The sequence below is a fragment of the Coregonus clupeaformis genome, chromosome 2 (assembly GCF_020615455.1).
Source record: "Coregonus clupeaformis isolate EN_2021a chromosome 2, ASM2061545v1, whole genome shotgun sequence".
Lineage (NCBI taxonomy): Eukaryota > Metazoa > Chordata > Actinopteri > Salmoniformes > Salmonidae > Coregonus > Coregonus clupeaformis.
In genome coordinates, this window is record NC_059193.1 from 35,651,797 (window position 1) to 35,678,346 (window position 26,550).

The following is a 26,550-nucleotide window of genomic DNA, read 5'->3' on the forward strand; positions in this document are numbered from 1 at the left end:
TTTGAATTGTCCACATGGGGGGGTTGGGTGATTGACTGCTTGGTGGCTTAGTGGTTCTGTATGGCTCAGGCAGAGCATGGTGCTTGGGTTGAGGGTTCGATTCCTGCTGGGCCCACCCATACAAAATTTTTTGCATGCACTACTGTAAGTCGCTTTGGATAAAAGCGTCTGCTATATTGCATATATTATTTGTGGAATACATAGGGGCATGTGGTCATACAGTATTATCTTCCACGCTTTATTCAAGTCTGTCATGCTATTCAACTCAGAAAAACAGTTAAAAAGAAATGTGCCTTAAAATCCTGCTTTCAAAAATCCTGCAACCACTGGTGACACTCAAAGGCAGCTGCCACCTCCTGTAGCGTAGCTGCGTAGCGCTCTGTCTGTGAGAAGTGAGATGGATACAAATATGTGATTGATTGGCTGGTTGAGTCATCAGGTCACTAGACGGCGTGGGGGGCAGGATGTGAAGTTTAATTATGTAATCAGCTAGCGCGGCGTCACCCGGGAGAGGAAGTAATCCCATTGTGATGTTTGCTGTGTTATGACAGCGCAAACTCCTCGGCGCTGTTAATTAGTTTGTGGGTAGGATCCGTTTTAATTACATATAGATATCTGTGGTGTGTTGCAAACTCTGAGCCCTAATTACATACAAAGTGAACAAGCGTTTGTTTGTTGTTTGGATACCACAATCCTCTGTAAGGATTTGTTGATGATAATGATGTGGTCACTGGTGTTATTGCATTAATTAGGCCTAATTAATGAATGAATTAACAATATTGTTATGGATGCTATTGGTGTTTCTTTTGTTTTATATTGGAGACATTTTCTTTTTTTTGTGATTTGATTAGCTTGGATGGAAAACCTCCACCTGTTTTAAACCCCCCTGCGTTATTTGAAGAGACACCTTTTCAAGTGTGGAGAGATTGTAGTTGTGATATAATGCCACTGAGGTAGAGAATGAAAGCTCTCTTCCATAAAGCACAGGCGTTCAACCTGCTTTGTAGAATCTGCTGTGCTGCTCATGCATCTTACCAGCATCCTCTACCTTGTTCTTGAGGCAAACTGAACCAGAATATGGTGGCTTAGTTGTACTTCTACTACAACATCTTCTGCTCTGCTGTCAACACCACCATACAACACAAATACTCACATATTCTAGAGGAACACAGGGTCAGTTACAGTACAGCACCTCTTGGGGTTAAGTGCCTTGCTCAAGGGCACAATACTAGGAGATTTTATCTGGGATCGTAAACCAGCAAACCTGTGCTAAAGCTGCAAAACCAACCAACCAACCGCCTAGCCTTACCATAACACATCTTCCATGCACTAAATTCAAACACTTTCCCCTTTGCACGTCTGTGTTTGTCTTACTGTGCTCGGAGGTCACACTTCCTTAAATATGACATCCCAGCCATTAACAACAGTTTTACACTGCTCCTGGCTGTTTGCGGGAAACCCTGTTGAAACAACAGCGAGCGGCGGCATTGGTGGGCTGGGGGTGGAGGGGTGCCTACAAAAATAAACATGGCCCTCTGGTGCTTTTCACATTCTCTTGAGTCACCCTGGTCAAAAGTAATGCTCTATAAAGGGAATAGGGTGCCATTTGGGATGCAGGCTCTGTGTCTGTTTTGTTTGTTTGTTGGTTGGTTTGCTTACTGCTCCGAGATAGAAGGCAGGGAGATAGGGAGGCATAATCGTTTTACATGACTTGCTGCAAGTCCCCCTAAACTTCCAACACCGGTCACATCCGAAGCAGTGGTTGTCCGTCACTGGCGCCATGACACAGATTACACCGGAGTTAGCCAAAGTTATACACAATAGAGATGCTGTCTGGGCCAAAGCAGGATTTACAGACTCAAGCCAGATTGGCAATCCTCTAAGAGATTGAGAAATCTGTGTAAAACTAGTTAGAAAAGCAAAATCTGATTGTGCAGGGAATCCGGCCAAGTTCTGGAAAATAGTTAAATCTCTGAAGGGTTGTACCTCTTCTTCTCTTCCCCATCAAATGAATCTAGTCTCTGGCACCATTACTGATAAAATTGACATAATTAATGCATTTAATCACCATTCTACTCCTGCGGGTTATATTTTTGACTCAGTTTCGAAGCCAACTCTGGATATTAATGGAGGTAATTTGTTGATTGATACTGAAAATGTTGGTCTGGGGTTTTCTTTCAGGCAATTCTCTGTTAAGGAAGTCCTTGGTGCCTAGCTAGCATTAGACATTAACAAATCTAAAGGGGCAGATCATTTGGAACCTGGTCTGCTAAAACGTGCAGCGACCCTCATTGTTGCCTCAGTAACTCACATTTTAAATGTGACATTGTCTTCAGGAATTATTCCCAAAGTTTGGAAATCTACATATGTGTTGCCACTTCATAAGAGTGGTGATAGCAGTGATCTTGACAATTACCAACCGATTTCTTGGCTTCCTTGTCTAACTAAGATTCTTGAGTCGTTTGTAAATGTGCAGGTTCATTCTTTTTTGACTGAGAAATGTATTTCAAATGTAAACCAATCAGGGTTTAGACCAGGGCATAGCAGTATTACAGCCACCACATTAGTTGTGAATGACCTTGTCAATGCTTTGGATGCTAAAATGAGTTGTGCTGCTTTGTTTATAGACCTGTCTAAGGCCTTTGATACTGTTAATCATGGTATTTTGTTGAAGAAACTCTAAAATCCCTTGATTTGGTTTATCATAGCGCCCTTTGTTTTATTACATCTGACAGTTTTAACACTCATCACTGCCTCCTTTACCAAAAAGTTGTCTGGACCCCTTTAAAGACACAGATCACATCATTACTCTCTTGTTGTTTATAAAGCCCTACTCCACAAGCTTCCAACATACTTAACATCGTTGTTGAAATTGAGAATTTCAGGTTATAATACAAGGTCACAGGGTTGATTAACGATGATGACTCCCTTGGTATCCACAGAGTTCGAGAGATCTAGTAGTCTCCAGTTGGCACTTCATTTGGATGATTTGGTGTCCCTGGGTCAATTTAGGAAATTGGTTAAGGATTTTTATAGGGATTAATGTGTTTGTTTTATTTGATTATAATGGCTAATGTGTATATTGTATGGATATTGTGTACAGTTGAAGTCGGAAGTTTACATACTCCTTAGCCAAATACATTTAAACTCAGTTTTTCACAATTCATGACATTTAATCCTAGTAAAAATTCCCTGTTTTAGGTCAGTTAGGATCACCACTTTATTTTAAGAATGTGAAATGTCAGAATAATAGTAGCGAGAATGATTTATTTCAGCTTTTATTTATTTTATCACATTCCCAGTGGGTCAGAAGTTTACATACACTCAATTTGTATTTGGTAGCATTGCCTTTAAATTGTTTAACTTGGGTCAAACGTTTTGGGTAGCCTTCCACAAGCTTCCCACAATATGTTGGGTGAATTTTGGCCCATTCCTCCTGATAGAGCTGGTGTAACTGAGTCAGGTTTGTAGGCCTCCTTGATCGCACACGCTTTTTCAGTTCTGCCCACAAATTGTCTATAGGATTGAGGTCAGGGCTTTGTGATGGCCACTCCAATACCTTGACTTTGTTGTCCTTAAGCCATTTTGCCACAACTTTGGAAGTATGCATTGTCCATTTGGAAGACCCATTTGCGACCAAGCTTTAACTTCCTGACCAATGTCTTGAGATGTTGCTTCAATAAATCCACATCAATTTCCTTCCTCATGGTGCCATCTATTTTGTGAAGTGCACCAGTCCCTCCTGCAGCAAAGCACCCCCACAGCACGATGCTGCCAGCCCCGTGCTTCACGGTTGGGATGGTGTTCTTCGGCTTGCAAGTCACCCCCTTTTTCCTCCAAACATAACGATGGTCATTATGGCCAAACAATTCAATTTTTGTTTCATCAGACCAGAGGACATTTCTCCAAAAAGTACGATCTTTGTCGCCATGTGCAGTTGCAAACCGTAGTCTGGCTTTTTTATGGCGGTTTTGTAGCAGTGGCTTCTTCCTTGCTGAGCGGCCTTTCAGGTTATGTCGATACAGGACTCGTTTTACTGTGGATATAGATACTTTTGTACCTGTTTCTTCCAGCATCTTCACAAGGTCCTTTGCTGTTGTTCTGGGATTGATTTGCACTTTTTCGCACCAAAGTATGTTAATCTCTACGAGACAGAATGCGTCTCCTTCCTGAGCAGTATGACGGTTGCATGGTCCATGGTGTTTATACTTGCGTACTATTATTTGTACAGATGAACGTTGTACCTTCAGGCATTTGTAATTGCTCCCAAGGATGAACCAGACTTGTGGAGGTCAAAAATTTTTTTCCCATGATGTCAAGCAAAGAGGCACTGAGTTTGAAGGTAGGCCTTGAAATACATCCACAGGTACACCTCCAATTGACTCAAATTATGTCCATTAGCCTATCAGAAGCTTTTAAAGCCAAGACATCATTTTCTGGAATTTTCCAAGCTGTTTAAGGGCACAGTCAACTTAGTGTATGTAAACTTCTGACCCACTGGAATTGTGATACAGTGAATTATAAGTGAAATAATCTGTCTGTAAACAATTGTTGGAAAAATTACTTGTGTCATGGACAATGTAGATGTCCTAACCGACTTGCCAAAACTATAGTTTGTTAACAAGAAATGTGTGGAGTGGTTGAAAAACAATGACTCCATCCTAAGTGTGTGTAAACTTCCGACTTCAACTGTATGTTGTGTGTGTGCTGATGTGACTGTTGTTCCCAGGGCACGCCTGTGAATGAGACCAAGGACTCAATGTGTCTCGCGGGTTAAATAAAAGTTAAATAAAATAAAACAAATTGGAGCTGTCTGCAGTGCCCTCGCCCTAACTCTCTCCTCTTAGGTGACCATCACGCACGCACGCACACATGCAAGCCCTACCTGTCACCCAAACTCGATTAGCATTCTGCTGTGACAGGGAGCGCGGCCAAACAGCCACCTGGTCTGTAATAGTACTCTCATTTGGAAGAATGCCTTTGATTTTTGTCAGGCTTTTCTCTTTTATTGCGCCTCTGTTCTCCGCCTGGCCATATCTCTTCAAAGAGCTTGCGTCGCAGACCCGAGGACAGTAATGACAAAAGCTGCAGTAATCATATGCGTACGTTTTCTTTTATAGTTGCTTGTCCTTGGTTGAGTTTTGCATATGATCGGGAACTCCATTTGGTACAAATAAGTGGTAGTCAATATACATCTTGTGTCAGAACAATAATTAAAGAACTGGAGGCTCTCATTTTCCATATATGATTTGTATGTACAGTATTCAGAGAGCTGAAGCAAGCACATCATTTTTTCTTCAGAAAAGATTACCCTTTCTAGTTTTCCATATATTATGAATATGTAGTGGATGCTCTATTGGAAGCCAGTTGACTAACCATACCATACTGTAGCTCCATGTTGTTGACTAACCATATCGTACTGTAGCTCCATGTTGTTGACTAACCATATCATACTGTAGCTCCATGCTGTTGACTAACCATATCGTACTGTAGCTCCATGCTGTTGACTAACCATACCATACTGTAGCTCCATGTTGTTGACTAACCATATCGTACTGTAACTCCATGTTGTTGACTAACCATACCATACTGTAGCTCCATGTTGTTGACTAACCATACCATACTGTAGCTCCATGTTGTTGACTAACCATATCATACTGTAGCTCCATGCTGTTGACTAACCATACCATACTGTAGCTCCATGTTGTTGACTAACCATACCATACTGTAGCTCCATGTTGTTGACTAACCATACCATACTGTAGCTCCATGCTGTTGACTAACCATACCATACTGTAGCTCCATGTTGTTGACTAACCATACCATACTGTAGCTCCATGTTGTTGACTAACCATACCATACTGTAGCTCCATGTTGTTGACTAACCATACCATACTGTAACTCCATGCTGTTGACTAACCATACCATACTGTAACTCCATGCTGTTGACTAACCATACCATACTGTAACTCCATGCTGTTGACTAACCATATCATACTGTAGCTCCATGTTGTTGACTAACCATACCATACTGTAGCTCCATGTTGTTGACTAACCATATCGTACTGTAGCTCCATGTTGTTGACTAACCATACCATACTGTAACTCCATGTTGTTGACTAACCATACCATACTGTAGCTCCATGTTGTTGACTAACCATATCGTACTGTAACTCCATGTTGTTGACTAACCATACCATACTGTAGCTCCATGTTGTTGACTAACCATACCATACTGTAGCTCCATGTTGTTGACTAACCATATCATACTGTAGCTCCATGCTGTTGACTAACCATACCATACTGTAACTCCATGTTGTTGACTAACCATACCATACTGTAACTCCATGTTGTTGACTAACCATATCATACTGTAGCTCCATGCTGTTGACTAACCATACCATACTGTAGCTCCATGTTGTTGACTAACCATACCATACTGTAGCTCCATGTTGTTGACTAACCATACCATACTGTAACTCCATGCTGTTGACTAACCATATCATACTGTAGCTCCATGTTGTTGACTAACCATACCATACTGTAACTCCATGTTGTTGACTAACCATACCATACTGTAACTCCATGCTGTTGACTAACCATACCATACTGTAACTCCATGCTGTTGACTAACCATATCGTACTGTAGCTCCATGCTGTTGACTAACCATATCATACTGTAGCTCCATGTTGTTGACTAACCATACCATACTGTAGCTCCATGTTGTTGACTAACCATACCATACTGTAGCTCCATGCTGTTGACTAACCATATCGTACTGTAGCTCCATGTTGTTGACTAACCATACCATACTGTAGCTCCATGCTGTTGACTAACCATATCGTACTGTAGCTCCATGTTGTTGACTAACCATACCATACTGTAGCTCCATGTTGTTGACTAACCATATCATACTGTAGCTCCATGTTGTTGACTAACCATATCGTACTGTAGCTCCATGTTGTTGACTAACCATACCATACTGTAGCTCCATGTTGTTGACTAACCATACCATACTGTAGCTCCATGCTGTTGACTAACCATACCATACTGTAGCTCCATGCTGTTGACTAACCATATCATACTGTAGCTCCATGCTGTTGACTAACCATACCATACTGTAGCTCCATGTTGTTGACTAACCATACCATACTGTAGCTCCATGTTGTTGACTAACCATACCATACTGTAAGTCCATGCTGTTGATTAACCATATCATACTGTAGCTCCATGCTGTTGACTAACCATATCATACTGTAGCTCCATGCTGTTGACTAACCATATCATACTGTAGCTCCATGCTGTTGACTAACCATATCGTACTGTAGCTCCATGTTGTTGACTAACCATACCATACTGTAGCTCCATGTTGTTGACTAACCATACCATACTGTAGCTCCATGTTGTTGACTAACCATATCGTACTGTAGCTCCATGTTGTTGACTAACCATATCATACTGTAGCTCCATGCTGTTGACTAACCATATCGTACTGTAGCTCCATGCTGTTGACTAACCATACCATACTGTAGCTCCATGTTGTTGACTAACCATATCGTACTGTAACTCCATGTTGTTGACTAACCATACCATACTGTAGCTCCATGTTGTTGACTAACCATACCATACTGTAGCTCCATGTTGTTGACTAACCATATCATACTGTAGCTCCATGCTGTTGACTAACCATACCATACTGTAGCTCCATGTTGTTGACTAACCATACCATACTGTAGCTCCATGTTGTTGACTAACCATACCATACTGTAGCTCCATGTTGTTGACTAACCATACCATACTGTAGCTCCATGTTGTTGACTAACCATACCATACTGTAGCTCCATGCTGTTGACTAACCATATCGTACTGTAGCTCCATGTTGTTGACTAACCATACCATACTGTAGCTCCATGCTGTTGACTAACCATATCGTACTGTAGCTCCATGTTGTTGACTAACCATACCATACTGTAGCTCCATGTTGTTGACTAACCATATCATACTGTAGCTCCATGTTGTTGACTAACCATATCGTACTGTAGCTCCATGTTGTTGACTAACCATACCATACTGTAGCTCCATGTTGTTGACTAACCATACCATACTGTAGCTCCATGCTGTTGACTAACCATACCATACTGTAGCTCCATGCTGTTGACTAACCATATCATACTGTAGCTCCATGCTGTTGACTAACCATACCATACTGTAGCTCCATGTTGTTGACTAACCATACCATACTGTAGCTCCATGTTGTTGACTAACCATACCATACTGTAACTCCATGCTGTTGATTAACCATATCATACTGTAGCTCCATGCTGTTGACTAACCATACCATACTGTAGCTCCATGCTGTTGACTAACCATATCGTACTGTAGCTCCATGCTGTTGACTAACCATATCATACTGTAGCTCCATGCTGTTGACTAACCATACCATACTGTAGCTCCATGCTGTTGACTAACCATACCATACTGTAACTCCATGTTGTTGACTAACCATACCATACTGTAACTCCATGTTGTTGACTAACCATATCATACTGTAGCTCCATGCTGTTGACTAACCATACCATACTGTAGCTCCATGTTGTTGACTAACCATACCATACTGTAACTCCATGTTGTTGACTAACCATATCGTACTGTAGCTCCATGCTGTTGACTAACCATACCATACTGTAGCTCCATGTTGTTGACTAACCATACCATACTGTAGCTCCATGTTGTTGACTAACCATACCATACTGTAACTCCATGTTGTTGACTAACCATATCGTACTGTAGCTCCATGTTGTTGACTAACCATACCATACTGTAACTCCATGCTGTTGACTAACCATATCGTACTGTAGCTCCATGCTGTTGACTAACCATACCATACTGTAGCTCCATGTTGTTGACTAACCATACCATACTGTAACTCCATGTTGTTGACTAACCATATCGTACTGTAGCTCCATGTTGTTGACTAACCATATCATACTGTAGCTCCATGTTGTTGACTAACCATACCATACTGTAGCTCCATGTTGTTGACTAACCATATCATACTGTAGCTCCATGCTGTTGACTAACCATACCATACTGTAGCTCCATGTTGTTGACTAACCATACCATACTGTAACTCCATGCTGTTGACTAACCATATCGTACTGTAGCTCCATGTTGTTGACTAACCATATCATACTGTAGCTCCATGTTGTTGACTAACCATATCATACTGTAGCTCCATGTTGTTGACTAACCATACCATACTGTAGCTCCATGTTGTTGACTAACCATATCGTACTGTAGCTCCATGTTGTTGACTAACCATATCGTACTGTAGCTCCATGTTGTTGACTAACCCTATCATACTGTAGCTCCATGTTGTTGACTAACCATATCATACTGTAGCTCCATGTTGACTAACCATATCGTACTGTAGCTCCATGTTGTTGACTAACCATATCATACTGTAGCTCCATGTTGTTGACTAACCATATTGTACACTAGCTCCATGCTGTTGACTATCCATATCATACTGTAGATCCATGTTGTTGACTAACCATATCATACTGTAGCTCCATGTTGTTGACTAACCATATCATACTGTAGCTCCATGTTGTTGACTAACCATATCATACTGTAGCTCCATGTTGTTGACTAACCATATCGTACTGTAGCTCCATGTTGTTGACTAACAATATCGTACTGTAGCTCCATGTTGTTGACTAACCATATCGTACTGTAGCTCCATGTTGTTGACTAACCATATCGTACTGTAGCTCCATGCTGTTGACTAACCATATCGTACTGTAGCTCCATGTTGTTGACTAACCATATCATACTGTAGCTCCATGTTGTTGACTAACCATATCGTACTGTAGCTCCATGCTGTTGACTAACCATATCGTACTGTAGCTCCATGTTGTTGACTAACCATATTGTACTGTAGCTTCATGTTGTTGACTAACCCTATCATACTGTAGCTCCATGTTGTTGACTAACCCTATCATACTGTAGCTCCATGTTGTTGACTAACCATATCATACTGTAGCTCCATGTTGTTGACTAACCATATCATACTGTAGCTCCATGTTGACTAACCATATCGTACTGTAGCTCCATGTTGTTGACTAACCATATCATACTGTAGCTCCATGTTGTTGACTAACCATATCATACTGTAGCTCCATGTTGACTAACCATATCATACTGTAGCTCCATGTTGACTAACCATATCGTACTGTAGCTCCATGTTGTTGACTAACCATATCATACTGTAGCTCCATGTTGTTGACTAACCATATCATACTGTAGCTCCATGTTGACTAACCCTATCATACTGTAGCTCCATGTTGTTGACTAACCCTATCATACTGTAGCTCCATGTTGTTGACTAACCATATCATACTGTAGCTCCATGTTGTTGACTAACCATATCATACTGTAGCTCCATGTTGACTAACCATATCGTACTGTAGCTCCATGTTGTTGACTAACCCTATCATACTGTAGCTCCATGTTGTTGACTAACCATATCATACTGTAGCTCCATGTTGACTAACCATATCGTACTGTAGCTCCATGTTGTTGACTAACCATATCATACTGTAGCTCCATGTTGTTGACTAACCATATTGTACACTAGCTCCATGCTGTTGACTATCCATATCATACTGTAGATCCATGTTGTTGACTAACCATATCATACTGTAGCTCCATGTTGTTGACTAACCATATCATACTGTAGCTCCATGTTGTTGACTAACCATATCATACTGTAGCTCCATGTTGTTGACTAACCATACCATACTGTAGCTCCATGTTGTTGACTAACCATACCATACTGTAACTCCATGCTGTTGACTAACCATACCATACTGTAGCTCCATGTTGTTGACTAACCATATCATACTGTAGCTCCATGCTGTTGACTAACCATATCGTACTGTAGCTCCATGTTGTTGACTAACCATATCGTACTGTAGCTCCATGCTGTTGACTAACCATATCGTACTGTAGCTCCATGTTGTTGACTAACCATACCATACTGTAGCTCCATGTTGTTGACTAACCATACCATACTGTAGCTCCATGCTGTTGACTAACCATACCATACTGTAGCTCCATGTTGTTGACTAACCATACCATACTGTAGCTCCATGCTGTTGACTAACCATATCATACTGTAGCTCCATGTTGTTGACTAACCATATCGTACTGTAGCTCCATGCTGTTGACTAACCATATCGTACTGTAGCTCCATGTTGTTGACTAACCATACCATACTGTAGCTCCATGTTGTTGACTAACCATACCATACTGTAGCTCCATGCTGTTGACTAACCATACCATACTGTAGCTCCATGTTGTTGACTAACCATACCATACTGTAGCTCCATGCTGTTGACTAACCATATCATACTGTAGCTCCATGTTGTTGACTAACCATATCATACTGTAGCTCCATGTTGTTGACTAACCATATCATACTGTAGCTCCATGTTGTTGACTAACCATATCGTACTGTAGCTCCATGTTGTTGACTAACCATATCGTACTGTAGCTCCATGTTGTTGACTAACCATATCGTACTGTAGCTCCATGTTGTTGACTAACCATATCGTACTGTAGCTCCATGCTGTTGACTAACCATATCGTACTGTAGCTCCATGTTGTTGACTAACCATATCGTACTGTAGCTCCATGTTGTTGACTAACCATATCGTACTGTAGCTCCATGCTGTTGACTAACCATATCGTACTGTAGCTCCATGTTGTTGACTAACCATATTGTACTGTAGCTTCATGTTGTTGACTAACCCTATCATACTGTAGCTCCATGTTGTTGACTAACCCTATCATACTGTAGCTCCATGTTGTTGACTAACCATATCATACTGTAGCTCCATGTTGACTAACCATATCGTACTGTAGCTCCATGTTGTTGACTAACCATATCATACTGTAGCTCCATGTTGTTGACTAACCATATTGTACACTAGCTCCATGCTGTTGACTATCCATATCATACTGTAGATCCATGTTGTTGACTAACCATATCATACTGTAGCTCCATGTTGTTGACTAACCATATCATACTGTAGCTCCATGTTGTTGACTAACCATATCATACTGTAGCTCCATGTTGTTGACTAACCATATCGTACTGTAGCTCCATGTTGTTGACTAACCATATCGTACTGTAGCTCCATGTTGTTGACTAACCATATCGTACTGTAGCTCCATGTTGTTGACTAACCATATCGTACTGTAGCTCCATGCTGTTGACTAACCATATCGTACTGTAGCTCCATGTTGTTGACTAACCATATCGTACTGTAGCTCCATGTTGTTGACTAACCATATCGTACTGTAGCTCCATGCTGTTGACTAACCATATCGTACTGTAGCTCCATGTTGTTGACTAACCATATTGTACTGTAGCTTCATGCTGTTGACTAACCATATCATACTGTAGCTCCATGCTGTTGACTAACCATATCATACTGTAGCTCCATGCTGTTGACTAACCATATTGTACTGTAGCTCCATGCTGTTGCTTTTGGGGGGGGGCATCCCCAGCACCCCCAGCACCCCCAGCACCAGTAGCAGCAACCAGCCCTCCAGCTCTTCTTCTCTCTCTGCCTTAACCCTGTGTGCGTCCCAAATGGCACCCTATTCCCTATATTATAGTGCACTGTTTTTGACCACTGGTCAAAATCAGTGCACTATGTAGGGAATAGGGTGCCATTTGGGATGCAACCCTACTCTAGCACTGAGCAGCATCATAAGTAGTGCACTATGTAGGGAATACATTGCCATTTGGGGTGCAACCCTTACTCCTAACCCAGCCCTGAGCAGCATCACATGCACTCAGCGTACGTACACTACATGTGTTCTTGAAGGAACAGAGGTTATGACCGAAGCAATCTTGTGGAGTGAACGTATGTGTTATCATCACTAGGGGGACAGACAAGTCCTTCGGGGGTGGAGTTATTACCATAAAGAAAATAGATATAGTCAAAAAAGATTTCCAACACCATATTCAGTTTGATCATCAGTCGTTCAATATAGGCTTTTATTTGCAGGTGTCTTGGAAGTGATAGTGTGTGTAACATTGTGGTTGTTAGGTGAGACTACTGCAGAGTCATCACTTACTAGTGGTAATTGGTGATGCGTCCTCACTTTCCCTCACTGTCTATCTCTTTCTTTCACTCCCTCCCCTTTCTCATTCTACCTGCTCCCCTCGCTCTCTCTTTCTCTCGCTTTCCCTCCCTACCCCTCCCTTTCTCTCTTTCTTAATTTCCCCCTCTCCCTTTCTGCAGCCCACGGCTCCTGTCATCCTGGACTTCATAACCATGTTGGCCATCTGTCACACGGCCGTCCCCGAGCACACCGACGATAAGATTGTCTACCAGGCTGCCTCGCCAGGTACGGCCCAGCAGTCCTGACCTCACAGCACTGCACTATGACAGCCTTATGACAGCCTAATGACAGCTCAAATATAAGAATGCAGAAACAAAGGATCTCTGTTGACGTTGAATAAATGGCTGTCTCTAGGCGACTACTGTCATGGTCCTGCCTCAATTTCCTGTGTTCTTTATTCTTGTTGTTAGCCAAGCCCCTCAAACCTACAGACATATAATGACAACATTATCACATACAGACATCAATATCACAAACACATTTATATCAAGTAATGACATCAATACCTTATCAAAGATGGTAGAGAGAGACACTGGGACGTGACCACTGTACAAAAGACAGCAATTTCTTTGTGCAGTAGTAGAACAAACATCAGAACAATACAGAAAGGATGCACATTAAGCCCAATATCCTTAATCTTATACAAGGTCAATCTGACTTAATATGCTTTGATCCACCAAGGCTAGATGTTTCGAAGTGGTAAAGAGCAGGGTCAGGTTCAACAGGCACCAAGGCTAGATGTTTCGAAGTGGTAAAGAGCAGGGTCAGGTTCAACAGGCACCAAGGCTAGATGTTTCGAAGTTGTAGAGGGTCGTGTTCATTAGGCACCAAGCGGAAGAAAATTGACTAAAACATGGAGGGAGCACCTGGACTCGTCCAATATGTACCGCAGGGCTCTAGGCTGACCATTTTTACAAGGAGCACGTGTGCGCCTAAGTTGAAAAATGTAGGAGCACACAAAGAAATGTAGGAGTACAGTGTCGTTTTCTTTGTAGTAATGGTGCAAGTATGACAGTCATGAATCTGCACTCAGTGTAGTTAAGTAGGTTTCTTCCTAGGTTCCTGCTTTCTAGGGAGTTTTTCCTTGCCACCGTGCTTCTACATCTGCATTTCTTGCTGTTTGGGGTTTTAGGCTGGGTTTCTATATAAGCACTTTGTGACATCTGCTGATGTAAAGGGCTTTATAAATTATATACATTTGATTAGTTTTAAGTAATCATTGCAAAAATTGGGTAGCACAGCTAAATATTTTGCAGCATATGCGAGTAAAATTGTCGCACTGTACAGTCGTGGTCAAAGGTTTTGAGAATGACACAAATATTAATTTTCACAAAGTCTGCTGCCTCAGTTTTTATGATGGCAATTTGCATATACTCCAGAATGTTATGAAGAGTGATCAGATGAATAGCAATTAATTGGCATGAAAATGAACTTAATCCCAAAAAAACATTTCCACTGCATTTCAGCCCTGCCACAAAAGGATCAGCTGACATCATGTCAGTGATTCTCTCATTAACACAGGTGAGAGTGTTGACGAGGACAAGACTGGAGATCACTCTGTCATGCTGATTGAGTTAGAATAACAGACTGGAAGCTTTAAAAGGAGGGTGGTGCTTGAAATCATTGTTCTTCTTCTGTTAACCATGTTTACCTGCAAGGAAACACGTGCCGTCATCATTGCTTTGCACAAAAAGGGCTTCACAGGCAAGCATATTGCTGCTAGTAAGATTGCACCTAAATCAAACATTTATCGGATCCTCAAGAACTTCAAGGAGAGAGGTTCAATTGTTGTGAAGAAGGCTTCAGGGCGCCCAAGAAAGTCCAGCAAGCGCCAGGACCGTCTCCTAAAGTTGATTCAGCTGCAGGATCGGGGCACCACCAGTGCAGAGCTTGCTCAGGAATGGCAGCAGGCAGGTGTGAGTGCATCTGCACGCACAGTGAGGCGAAGACTTTTGGAGGATGGCCTGGTGTCAAGAAGGGCAGCGAGGAAGCCACTTCTCTCCAGGAAAAGCATCAGGGACAGACTGATATTCTGCAAAAGGTACAGGGATTGGACTGCTGAGGACTGGGGTAAAGTCATTTTCTCTGATGAATCCCCTTTCCGTTTGTTTGGGGCATCCGGAAAAAAACTTGTCCGGAGAAGACAAGGTGAGCGCTACCATCAGTTCTGTGTCATGCCAACAGTAAAGCATCCTGAGACCATTCATGTGTGGGGTTGCTTCTCAGCCAAGGGAGTGGGCTCACTCACAATTTTGCCTAAGAACACAGCCATGAATAAAGAATGGTACCAACACATCCTCCGAGAGCAACTTCTCCCAACCATCCAAGAACAGTTTGGTGACAAACAATGCCTTTTCCAGCATGATGGAGCACCTTGCCATAAGGCAAAAGTGATAACTAAGTGGCTCGGGGAACAAAACATCGATATGTTGGGTCCATGGTCAGGAAACTCCCCAGACCTTAATCCCATTGAGAACTTGTGGTCAATCCTCAAGAGGCGGGTGGACAAACAAAACCCCACAAATTATGACAAACTCCAAGCATTGGTTATATAAGAATGGGCTGCCATCAGTCAGGATGTGGCCCAGAAGTTAATTGACAGCATGCCAGGGCGGATTGCAGAGGTCTTGAAAAAGAAGGGTCAACAATGCAAATATTGACTCTTTGCATAAACTTAATGTAATTGTCAATAAACGCCTTTGACACTCATGGAATGCTTGTAATTATACTTCAGTATACCATAGTAAAATCTGACAAAAATATCTAAAAACACTGAAGCAGCAAACTTTGTGAAGACCAATACTTGTGTCATTCTCAAAACATTTGACCAGGACTTGTTCGGTTGCAAAACGTTTTGAAACGTTGCACACTAATGAACATGACCTAGGGAAATACAAGGTCCTCCTCCTCCCCCTCCTCCTCCTTTGATCTGCCAGCCCCCCCCCCACCCCATCTCAGTAGAGCCTGTTCATTTCATCTATTTAAAGTGACGCTTACCGCAGTGACTCTGCAGAACCTCTCCGCTCTGGCCTCGTTCCTTTGTTCCTGATTAAGAGTATATTCCCCGCTCTGGCTTCGTTCCTTTGTGATCGAGACAAAAAGAGGAAACCTGTTATGAACAGAGATAATGTCACTATTATGAGCTTCTTTCTTTTTACCATCTGTAATTACTCTGTAGAGTTTGACAGTATATACAAATATTTTACTTCATTGCAGAACAATACGTCAGGGTTGTATTCATTAGTGCATACCGTAGCAAAACGGAAAATGAAAACAAGTATTTCTTATTGGATAAATGCAGGTAGGTTCCTCCCCGTTTTGGCCCGTTTGCTTCTGTTTGGTTTCTGGTGAATACGACCTTTATTATCTTTATTTTTAAAGACTATGAGACGAGCATTAGCCTCACCGCATAGAACAGGGTTTTGTGCATTAGGGTGCGCAACATAATGCATACATAATGCATTTCATTGTTTTCTAACGAGAATTAACATTTCCTATTGGACAAGTCCAGGTAGACCTTCCTGTTTCAGTTAGTTTTCTTCCGTTTGGTGGCTAATGAACCCAACCCAGCTAAGGAGCTGTAAGGGGATGGAGAGTAATCGTAAATAGAGAGCTAGCTAAGTTAACTGTAAACAACACGCAGAAAGGTTTTTCTCGCCCTTAAGCATTCAGATGCGAGCTACAGTATAACCTGTACTACAGGTGTATTTATTATCCCCGGGCTAAAATATGTATTGATGAATTAGCGTTATATACAAATGGTGGTTGTAGCACTCATTCGTAAAAACAACTGCCTGATCATTTTAGAGGTCTAGAACAAAATTAAATCTGCACACTGGTGCATTCTTCAAAGTGCTTACTACTGCTTAGTTTGACCCCAACTGTCTTGGTCAGCACTTTTTAGTGGTGGCATCATACAATAAAACTAATGTGATACTTGTGGTGCTGTTCTGATGCACTTCTCATCCCCCAACATTCCCTTGGGTTCTCTTCTGATTCTGCAGACGAGGGGGCTCTGGTAAGAGCAGCGGCGAACCTGGGCTTTGTGTTCTCCGGTAGAACCCCAGACAGTGTCATCATAAAAGCGGTGAGTAGATGCAGTAGAATCCATAGAAATAGAATTCCCATTCTAGTGATTCTATTTCTATGGTTTAATCGAAAGATTATCTGATCATGATAATGACAATGAATGCAATGCTATTGTGCCTTTCACTTCTGTTCTGTAGCTCTCATGGCTATACATTGTATGGTGGTAACTTACCCCATCTACAGTACAACTTCTGTGCAAACATTTTGAGGTAGGGCTGCCCAACACTGCCCTCTACTGAAAGGCTACTGTCATTGTGTGTGCAGACCCTTCTATTAAGAAGGTGCTTGATTGTGTATAGAAATAGCATTGCACTTGGAGAAATAACTTGACATATATAGCACAATAACGTGCCTTATTTATTTTCACCATACACTAGGAATGAACACCTTTGTTTAGCCAACACAGGGACAGACACAGTGAGTGCTTTCAGTGTAACCACAGGACACCTACATTGTCCCTCTCTCACTGTGAAATGTTTTTAAAAACCCATATGGCCCTGGTCAAAAGTAGTGCACTATAAAGGGAATAGAGTGACATTTGGAACACATCCTCTGTGAGAGACAGGAGGTCCTTGAGGATAAGACTAATGTAATGTGGAGCAGACATGGGTTCAAGTAGGATTTGTTTTCTTTCAAGTACTTTTTTGTCCATTTACAGCGCCTTCAGAAAGTATTCATACCCCTTGACTTATTCCAAATGTTGTTGAGTTACAGCCTGCATTCAAATGGATTAAATATATTTACACACAATACCCCATAATGACAAAGTGAAAGCATGTTTTTAATAGTTTTTTGCACATGTATTGACAATAAAATACAGAAATATCTCAAGTACATAAGTATTCACACCCCTGAGTCAATACTTTGTAGAAGCACCTTTGGCAGAGATTACAGCTGTGAGTTTTTCTAAGAGCTTTCCACACCTGGATTGTGCAACATTTGTCCATTTATTATTTAAAAAATTATTGAAGCTCTGACAAATTGGTTGTTGATCACTGCTAGACAACCATTTTCAGGTCTTGCAAAAGATTTAAGTCAAAACTGTAACTCGCCCACTCAGGAACATTCATTGTCTCCTTGGCAAGCAACTCCAGTGTAGATTTGGCCTTGTGTTTTAGGTTATTGTCCTGCTGAAAGGTGAATTCATCTCCCAGTGTCTGGTGGAAAGTAGACTGAACCAGGTTTTCCTTTAGGATTTTTCCTGTGCTTAGCTCTATTCCATTTCTATTTTATCCTGAAAAACTCCCTAGTCCTTAATGATTACAAGCACACACATAACATGATGCAGGCACCACTATACTTGAAAATATGGAGAGTGGTACTAATTACTTTGCCACATTTTTTGCAGTATTACTTTAGTGCCTTGTTGCAAACAGGATGCATGCTTTGGAATATTTGTATTCTGTACAGGCTTCCTTCTTTTCACTCAGTCAATTAGGTTAGTATTGTGGAGTAACTACAAGGTTGTTGATCCATCCTCAGTTTTCTCCTATCACAGCCATTCAACTCTGTAACTGTTTTAAAGTCACCATTGGCCTCATGGTGAAATCCCTGAGCGGTTTCCTTCCTCTCCGGCAACTGAGTTAGGAAGGAAGCCTGTGTCTTTGTAGTGACTGGGTGTATTAATACACCATCCAAAGTGTAATTAATAACTTCACCATGCTCATAGGTATATTCAATGTCTGTTTTTTTTTGTTTTTTTACCCATCTAGCAATAGGTGCCCTTCTTTGTGAGGCATTGGAAAACATCCCTGGTCTTTGTGGTTGAATCTATGTTTGAAATTCACTGCTTGACTGAGAGACCTTACAGATAAATGTATGTGTGGGGTAAAGAGATCATGTTAAACATTATTATTGCACACAGAGAGAGTCCATACAACTTATTATGTGACTTGTTAAGGACATTTAGGCTTGCCATAACAAAGGGGTTGAATACTTATTGAGTCAAGACATTTCAGATTTTCATTTTGAATTAATTAGTTAAAGAAATGTGAAACATGCTTCCACTTTGACATTGTGGGGTATTGTGTGTAGGCTAGTGACAAAACATCTAAATGTTAACCATTTTAAATTCAGGCTGTAACACAACAAAATGTGGAAAAGGTTAAGGGGTGTGAATAATTTCTGAAGGCACTCTACATGGAAATTAATTTTTGGAGATCAGCATAAACATTACACAATCAATACACTACAATACATAGAGCGCTACTTTGAGCATTTGACTGAGCCTGCCTGGAGTGCCAGATGGGTAGGGTTTGTACCATTCCATTGGCAGCTCAATCAAGCTCGGCTAAAGTATTTGGAGAGAAAAAATAAATATCCTACTATTTGGACCCAGGTCTTTCATGGATGATGTAGCTAGCGCACAGGCCGTGTAATGGAAAATAACCGACTCTTCTAAATTAGACTCAATTAGATTATGTAGACGGGAAAGCGTTCGCGAATACGTCCTCCTCGAACCTTAGGGTGCCCCAGCGCTTTGTTCCCTTTAATTGGCTAACCTGATGATTGCACTTAGGGAGGAGGTAGGGAGGCACAATGCCTAAGCCCTTTTCTAATTTTACTCCTGAGTACAACGTTTCCAAGACATTTGTCTAGGTCCTTAACCTTTATTAGGCCTTCGAAAGCCCCTCCATGCATGTTTAATCATCGCCAATTGTACCTGGTGGTCTCGACAATTAAGGACATTTATTAAATTAGCTTAACTTCTTTACTATCTGCATCCGAGCGGGGTAGGCTGACTGATAAGCACTGTTTAGTTCAATTATGTGAGATTAGACAACGGTCAAAAAGGGAGCGATGGGTTACTTTCATAGAATGAAATGTGGCAAAGGAATTCTAGTTTAGAGTCAATGAGTTTCTTAAAGTGCCCTGACTGACTGTCTGTCTCTGTATGTCTGTCATTTTGTTATCAGCTGGGAGCTGAGGAGAAGTACAAACTGCTCCATGTTCTAGAGTTCACCAGGTACAGCTTCATTTAATTCCATCGAATTTACAGTTTGCTCGGGATCAGAATGAAGTGTATTCATTTAGATGTTTAAAAATGGTCAGGTACTGTGCCTCTGTCAAAATGGCAATGGCATGCAGATGGTGGTGATACTAAAATATATGATGCTGACTATAGTAATTATGACACCATGTTGGCTATTCAACAGCACACATTTTACAGTAGACAAATGTTTTATGCTACCACCCTGGCATATGTTTGTGATTTACCCTGGCATATGTTTGTGATTTACTTGTTTAAATTTAGTGAATTTAGCTTGATACAAAGGTGTGACATATTTTACTTTCACTCATGTTCTATGTCTCTGCTAGTTAGAGTAGGTGATAATGTGCTGCCATAGCTTCAACACTGTAATGGCTGCATTCTCTCACTCTCTCTCGCTCTCTCTCTCTCAGCACAAGGAAGAGGATGTCAGTCATCATGCGCACTCCATCTGGCAAAATCCGCCTCTACTGCAAAGGAGCTGTGAGTCTCTCTCTTTCTCTCTCTCTCCCTCTTTATTTTTGTGTCTCTTTCTTTTAATTCAATTTAGTTCAATTTGCTTTATTGGCATGACGTAACAATGTACATGTTGCCAAAGCGTACTTTGGAGATTAAGTGATCCCTTTACAATATTAACATAATTCAAATAATAATAATCAATTGGACAATCTTTCTAACTCTCTATCTGTCATTCTGCCTCTTTCAATTCAATTTTTCAATTTCAATTTCAATTCAATTTAAGGGCTTTATTGGCATAGGAAAATTATGTTTACATTGCCAAAAGCAAGTGAAATAGATAATAAACAAAAGTGAAATAAACAATACAAAATTAACAGTAAACATTACACTCACAAAAGTTCCAAAAGATTAAAGAGATTTCAAGTGTCATATTAAGAGATCAATTATTATTTATTTATTTCTCTCTGCCCCCCTCGCCCTCTCTCTCTCGCTCTTTCATTTTCTCTCTCTCTCTCTCTGTCTCTCTCCATGGCAACGCGCTTGACAGACCATCATTACCACAGCACAGCGGTGGTGTCAAGTGCTTCTCCCTTATTGCTTCACCTTCCGAATTAAACAGTGTTTTCTGTAGCAGACAAAGGTCTGATATCGAGATCAGACACATTATTAGACACACATCATATTATTTATTACACTGTGGCGTTTTTTGTTTATTGATTTGCACACAAAAAGAGACAGAACAATGTGATAATAGTAAATAAAAGGCTAAATTGGAACATGTGCAGGAGAGATTTAAAAAAGTAACTGAAATGCATCCCCATTTAAAATGTCTATAGAAAAAAGGACTGAAATAGTATAGTTACAGTATAATTGCTGTCTTAGTATTGGGTTGGCTTAGACATACAGTGCATTTGGAAAGTATTCAGACCCCATTACTTTTTCCACATTTTGTTGCGTTACAGCCTTATTCTAAAATTGATTAAATTGTTGGTTGGCCACCCGGCCAAATTGAGCAATCGGGGGAGAAGGGCCTTGGTCAGAGAGGTGACCAAGAACCCGATGGTCACTCTGACAGAGCTCCAGAGTTCCTCTGTGGAGATGGGAGAACCTTCCAGAAGGACAACCATCTCTGCAGCACTCTACCAATCAGACCTTTATGGTGGAGTGGCCAGACAAGTGGCTGTGCCGGTCTTGACACCTTAATACTGCCATAAATTAGAGATAGATTCTCCTATCTCTTGTGTCCTAGTATGGTGAAAGGAATGTCCTTTGTTTCAGAGGTTTTTGCCTCCCAAAAACTTCAACATATACAACAATATATTTAAACATCCAAACGTTGGGAATGATGAGAAATGGAATATGGAAAATTAATGTATATTTTGTGATGTCATAAAAAATTGTATAACGGCGTTATAACAAAACATTGTGACTTGAAGAGCTTTTACACTGTGGATATCAGGCTTACATCCTTTACCTTGGGTAGAAAATATCAAGGAGGAAGACAATGTTTTTGTGAAGATAGGAATGTGATTTTAGCTTTCTAACAAAATCATAGTGATAATAATACTTTTGCCTCGTAACTAGCCACGCCCAAGGGAGCCCAGAGAGTGTGTCAGTATGACAGAAACTCCCCTCTTTACCAGAGTGCATAAAAGATTGAGATAAGAATTATCAGATCAGACTAGACGGACCTCAAGCTGCAGCTTTTGTCCATATTGGTCCCGACCCTGAAAATCAACACGAGGTGAAGACGACAAAGTTGCCTCCACTAACAATCAATGTTACGGCTGAGTAGCTGTTCTAAGTACTGTATCTAAGAAGGTGAATTTAAGTGGGACCATTATGTTACTCTCTTCAAACCATCGTCTACTACACTGCTCTCATCACCCCACAGGGGATCATCAACACGGCTGATTAACCGTCCTCTGAAGACAACTTCCGGAACGAGTGAAAGTAAACAGACAAGTAAGAAGAAGGACATTGTGACCCCTTGTGGACAATCAGAGACTTACATCTAAAAGGCCATCCGAAAGAGAAAGACCAATCAACCCCTTCCCAAGAAGGCCTGGGTCCAACAGAGATACACGACAAAGACCTCCAACATGTAAATACATGCATTGCTTCTTACCAAACGGAGAGCAGTTCTGGGCAAAGTATTAGGATTACAATGAACGTAGGTCCATGTGTATCCAAGTGTTTTCTCTCTCTCTCTCACTTTAACTGGCTATCGTTTGTAACAAGTGTCATATTGTGTTAGTCCGCTAGGGACCCGTTTTCATTGTATTACGTTTCTAATCCCTACCTATACCGTGTAGGTGTTTGTATCTTGTGTTATCATTTTTAATTAGTTAGTAAATAAATAGTTAAATCAATTTGTGTGGTACGGAATGATCAGTAAGACCCGGGTTCGTGCAGACTTAAAGTAAATGATTAATACAGTGGGGGAAAAAAGTATTTAGTCAGCCACCAATTGTGCAAGTTCTCCCACTTAAAAAGATGAGAGAGGCCTGTAATTTTCATCATAGGTACACATCAACTATGACAGACAAAATGAGATTTTTTTTCTCCAGAAAATCACATTGTAGGATTTTTAATGAATTTATTTGCAAATTATGGTGGAAAATAAGTATTTGGTCACCTACAAACAAGCAAGGTTTCTGGCTCTCACAGACCTGTAACTTCTTCTTTAAGAGGCTCCTCTGTCATCCACTCGTTACCTGTATTAATGGCACATGTTTGAACTTGTTATCAGTATAAAAGACACCTGTCCACAACCTCAAACAGTCACACTCCAAACTCCACTATGACCAAGACCAAAGAGCTGTCAAAGGACACCAGAAACAAAATTGTAGACCTGCACCAGGCTGGGAAGACTGAATCTGCAATAGGTAAGCAGCTTGGTTTGAAGAAATCAACTGTGGGAGCAATTATTAGGAAATGGAAGACATACAAGACCACTGATAATCTCCCTCGATCTGGGGCTCCACACAAGATCTCACCCCGTGGGGTCAAAATGATCACAAGAACGGTGAGCAAAAATCCCAGAACCATACGGGGGGACCTAGTGAATGACCTGCAGAGAGCTGGGACCAAAGTAACAAAGCCTACCATCAGTAACACACTACGCCGCCAGGGACTCAAATCCTGCAGTGCCAGACGTGTCCCCCTGCTTAAGCCAGTACATGTCCATGCCCGTCTGAAGTTTGCTAGAGTGCATTTGGATGATCCAGAAGAGGATTGGGAGAATGTCATATGGTCAGATGAAACCAAAATATAACTTTTTGGTAAAAACTCAACTAGTCGTGTTTGGAGGACAAAGAATGCTGAGTTGCATCCAAAGAACACCATACCTACTGTGAAGCATGGGGGTGGAAACATCATGCTTTGGGGCTGTTTTTCTGCAAAGGGACCAGGACGACTGATCAGTGTAAAGGAAAGAATGAATGGGGCCATGTATCGTGAGATTTTGAGTGAAAACCTCCTTCCATCAGCAAGGGCATTGAAGACGAAACGTGGCTGGGTCTTTCAGCATGACAATGATCCCAAACACACCGCCGGGGCAACGAAGGAGTGGCTTCGTAAGAAGCATTTCAAGGTCCTGGAGTGGCCTAGCCGGTCTCCAGATCTCAACCCCATAGAAAATCTTTGGAGGGAGTTGAAAGTCCGTGTTGCCCAGCGACAGCCCCAAAACATCACTGCTCTAGAGGAGATCTGCATGGAGGAATGGGCCAAAATACCAGCAACAGTGTGTGAAAACCTTGTGAAGACTTACAGAAAACGTTTGACCTGTGTCATTGCCAACAAAGGGTGTATAACAAAGTATTGAGAAACTTTTGTTATTGACCAAATACTTATTTTCCACCATAATTTGCAAATAAATTCATTAAAAATCCTACAATGTGATTTTCTGGATTTTTTTTTCTCATTTTGTCTGTCATAGTTGACGTGTACCTATGATGTAAATTACAGGCCTCTCTCATCTTTTTAAGTGGGAGAACTTGCACAATTGGTGGCTGACTAAATACTTTTTTTCCCCACTGTAAATTACTGTTAAATGATAAGAGATATCTAGATATCTTTAGAGTTAATTCGGGAAACGGTAACTCGTTAAACAACTTTTCCCGTGGTTCCCCAAATTCGTAATGAGTTTATTGTTACATGATTAATTTAATCTAGTAACTATTAAACATAGTCAGCAAAATAATGAAGGTCACGTCACGACATAAGTAACCTAATTTATGTCCCTCTAACTGCCCTGAATGCCTTTGCTGATCCTACAGCTATTGTATGCAGTAATCATGTGCCTAAGAACCAGATTTATACTGTTCGCACTGAGCCAGTGTGCCCGAGGAGGAAGTCCACTGTGTGCAGCTCACCAATTGATGCTGGGCCTATTGTGCACTGCCCCATGGGTCTCCCGGTCGCGGCAGGCTGCGACAGAGCCTGGACTCGAACCAGGAGCTCTAGTGGCACAACTAGCACTGCGATGCAGTGCCTTAGACCACTGTGCCACTCAGGAGGCTGTGCGACTTTTTACATTATCGATCATAGTCTGCTGCTGGAAAAACGTATGTGTTATGGCTTTACTCCACCTGCTATATTGTGGAGACAGAGTTACCTGTCTAACAGAACACAGAGGGTGTTTTTTAATGGAAGCCTCTCCAACATAATCCAGGTAGAATCAGGAATTCCCCAGGGCAGCTGTCTAGGCCCATTACTTCTTTACTAATGACATGCCACTGGCTTTGAGTAAAGCCAGAGTTATGTATGCACTATACACGTCAGCTACTACAGCGACTGAAATGACTGCAACACTTAACAAAGAGTTGCAGTTAGTTTCAGAGTGGGTGGCAAGGAATAAGTTAGTCCTAAATCTTTCTAAAACTAAAAGCATTGTATTTGTGACAAATCATTCACTAAACCCTAAATCTTGTAATAAATAATGTGGAACTTGAGCAAGTTGAAGTGCCTAAACTACATGGAGTAACCCTTGATTGTAAACTGTCATGGTCAAAACATATTGATACAACAGTAGCTAAGATGGGGAGAAGTATGTCCGTAATAAAGCGGTGTTCTACCTTCTTAACAGCACTATCAACAAGGCCGGTCCTACAGGCCCTAGTTTTGTCACACCTGGACTACTGTTCAGTCAGGTGCCACAAAAAATGACTTAGGAAAATTACAATTGGCTCAGAACAGGGCAGCACGGCTGGACCTTGGATGTACACAAAGTGGAGGAGAGATTGACTTCATCACTGCTTGTGTTTATGAGAGGTGTTGACATGTTGAATGCACTGAGCTGTCTGTTTGAGCTGCTGGCGCACAGCTCGGACACCCATGCATACCTCATAAGACATGCCACCAGAGGTTTCTTCACAGTCCCTGTCAGAACTGGCTGATGTGGATGTGGTGGAGGAGTCACACGCAGGACACAGAAGCTAAGTCCAACCGACTTTACTGAGCACAAAAATACACAGACTCTGGCCTCAACAAAGTAGGAGGCGAACTATGCGCAACAATGCGCAAAACACAAAATATCCAAGGCGCACGAAACCATACAGTGCGACGACCGGAATATACAAAATACAAAGACGAGCCGCACCAATAGACAGGCGCACAATAACACACAACACATGACTAACAAAACGAGAAACTTATAGGAGACATAATCAACCAAAAAGGAAACAGGTGTACACAAAAAGACAAAACCAAACAAACATCGAAAACATCAAACGGTGATAGCTAGTACTCCGGGGACGACGACCGCCGAAGCCTGCCCGAGCAAGGAGGAGGAGCAGCCTCGGCCGAAACC

The 26,550-nt window shown here is 41.4% G+C and overlaps 1 protein-coding gene across 1 annotated transcript in view; it reads left to right on the plus strand.

The window, feature by feature from the left end:
• Window positions 1-26,550, plus strand: part of LOC121534793 (phospholipid-transporting ATPase IA) — a 304,677-nt gene that overhangs the window by 165,009 nt on the left and 113,118 nt on the right. The window contains 4 exon segments of the mRNA XM_041841366.2: window positions 13,321-13,426; window positions 17,206-17,288; window positions 20,206-20,255; window positions 20,693-20,762. Of these exon segments, the coding sequence (XP_041697300.1) occupies window positions 13,321-13,426; window positions 17,206-17,288; window positions 20,206-20,255; window positions 20,693-20,762 (309 nt within the window).